Here is a 2128-nt window from a genome sequence, read left to right as displayed (position 1 = left end):
CTACCCTGAGAACAAATCCCGCCTGTCAATCTGTTCTAGTGAAACATTAATAGGCGAAAGGAAAGTGCATATTTCTGAGCGGCACCTGAAGGCATCTTCAACTCTGCGGTGAAGCAGGTGAAGTTTGATGTCGACATGACGGAAGAAAAGATTCCTACCACGCTGAAAGTAATCCTCATAGGAAACTCGGGGTAACTTTTCAACTTTATTTTCTTGTTTTTTGTGGGTTTACTGCGGCAGATCGATAAACAGCTGTTTTACTTTCACTTGAATCAATTCCAAAATGACAAAAACAGTTGAGAATTGTGTTAACCTGTGAATGTGTCTGCTCAGAGTGGGAAAGTCTTCCTTCATGAACAGATACGTCAATCACCGCTTCACTAACGCGTACCGGGCCACGGTGGGAACGGACTTCTTCAGCAAAAGAACCGTTCTAGACGGAGAGACGGTCATCCTGCAGGTAACTCCCACCTCCTCCTGCAGGAGAAGGAGGTCCTGACAGCCTCCTCTAACCCCCTGTGTGTGTGGGCCAGATCTGGGACACAGCTGGCACAGAGAGGTTCCAGTCTCTGGGTACACCCCTGTACAGAGGGAGCCACTGCTGCATGCTGGTGTTCGACGTCACTTCCTCTGCCAGCTTTGGGGCCCTGGATGTGTGGAGGAAGGAGTTTCTGGTCCAGGGGGAGCCCCCGGATCCATCGGATTTCCCTTTTATAGTCCTGGGCAACAAAACTGACCTGAGCGACCGAGAGGTCAGTCTGCTGCAGACACACAGCAGCTGCTTAAAAAAACAAACAAAAAAAAATCCTAAACTGAGCTCCACAAATGGCCCCTGTGTAGAAGAAGAGTTCTTTAACTTCCTGTTTTAACGATAATGGTCAACAGAACTGGTTTCTTTTGGAAAACCAATGCCAATAGAGTTAAAGTAACGGTAAGTCGGACTTACCGTTAAGCAAAAGTAGGCAATCGTTGGGGGCCCCCAACAATCTGTGAGCCCTGAGCTAAACAGTTAATAAAAGTGTCAAAATTTAATTTTATGTCCATTGTTATTTAACTCTGACAGAAAAAAATTACTGAAATTGCATAAAACTGTTTATGTGAAAGTATTTCGTCCTCCCCCCTCCCCCTACAGCAATGAAATACTCCATTAGATTGGTAAGTTAGACGCACATACAGTGTTGCCAGATTGGGAAACACATTTCAAGCCCATTTGGGTTGTCCAAAAGTGCTGGAAGACCAAAAAAGAAAAAGAAAAACAGACCAAAGAAAGTCAAGAATGAGAAAAGGGACAAAAAATGAGATGAAACCCAAAGGGAGGGGCAGAAAATTATTATTTTGAAAATATTTCTTTTTTTTTTTGAATGGATGCCACTCCGTGTGTGGGGCAACTATTTTATTTCTTAATTTAAATATATTTGTTTCTTTTCTCTTCTTTAGTTAAAACTGACATACTAAAGAAAAGACAGAAAATCATCTCTTGTTCCTACTAGGAAGTGAGTGATTAATTTAATGTCAATTTAATGTTTTTTTTTTCTTCCAAGTAAAAATAATGTATATAAACACATTTCTTTCACATTTAAATGTGATTTGAGTTTTTAAATGCATCAAAACATTTAGATTCTTGACACTCATGCTGTGGACCAGGATGTTATTTGATGTTTTACTCTAGATAAGGATTTAAAAACATAATAACAATGCAACGACTGCAGAGGGCCCCGGTTTTTTGTTTGTCTGCACCACTTAGTCAAGCATCATAGCTAAAGGAAACCTCCATGACGCCGTGCACTAAGCGGCTCTAAAATGCAGAGCGGGACTCTTCAACCATCTAACTTCCTTCTCTTCTCCCCCACCCAACTTTGCATGATGACGCATTTACTGTTCCTTGGAAATAAGCAACGAACTAAACTGCAGCTGCCATAAACAGATGTTGTTAAAAAACGGTGCTTTTCCATTGTTTTACACTTTTATTGGGTTTTATACACATTACCTCCATAGTTTTCGCCAACCTTTGACATTTTTTGCCATTGATTCACTTTTTGTGAGAATCCATTTTGAAAGCACTAGTTTATATATATATATATACAGTGGCGGGCCGTGCATTTCACACCTAGGCCTTCAGTAGTGCTCC

General features: G+C 41.2%; 1 protein-coding gene across 1 annotated transcript in view; it reads left to right on the top strand.

Moving 5' to 3' along the window:
• Nucleotides 1-14: 14 nt before the first annotated feature.
• Nucleotides 15-2128, top strand: part of si:dkey-13a21.4 (uncharacterized protein LOC494576 homolog) — a 4726-nt gene continuing 2612 nt past the window's right edge. The window contains exons 1-3 of the mRNA XM_036211769.1: nt 15-191; nt 334-460; nt 534-752. Coding sequence (XP_036067662.1) covers nt 136-191; nt 334-460; nt 534-752 — 402 coding nt within the window. The 5' untranslated portion in view covers nt 15-135. The remainder of the gene's footprint in view (nt 192-333; nt 461-533; nt 753-2128) is intronic.

The sequence above is a fragment of the Oryzias melastigma genome, linkage group LG5, assembly GCF_002922805.2.
Source record: "Oryzias melastigma strain HK-1 linkage group LG5, ASM292280v2, whole genome shotgun sequence".
Lineage (NCBI taxonomy): Eukaryota > Metazoa > Chordata > Actinopteri > Beloniformes > Adrianichthyidae > Oryzias > Oryzias melastigma.
Note: the sequence above shows the minus strand (reverse complement) of the source record. Positions and strands in the feature narration are given on the sequence as shown.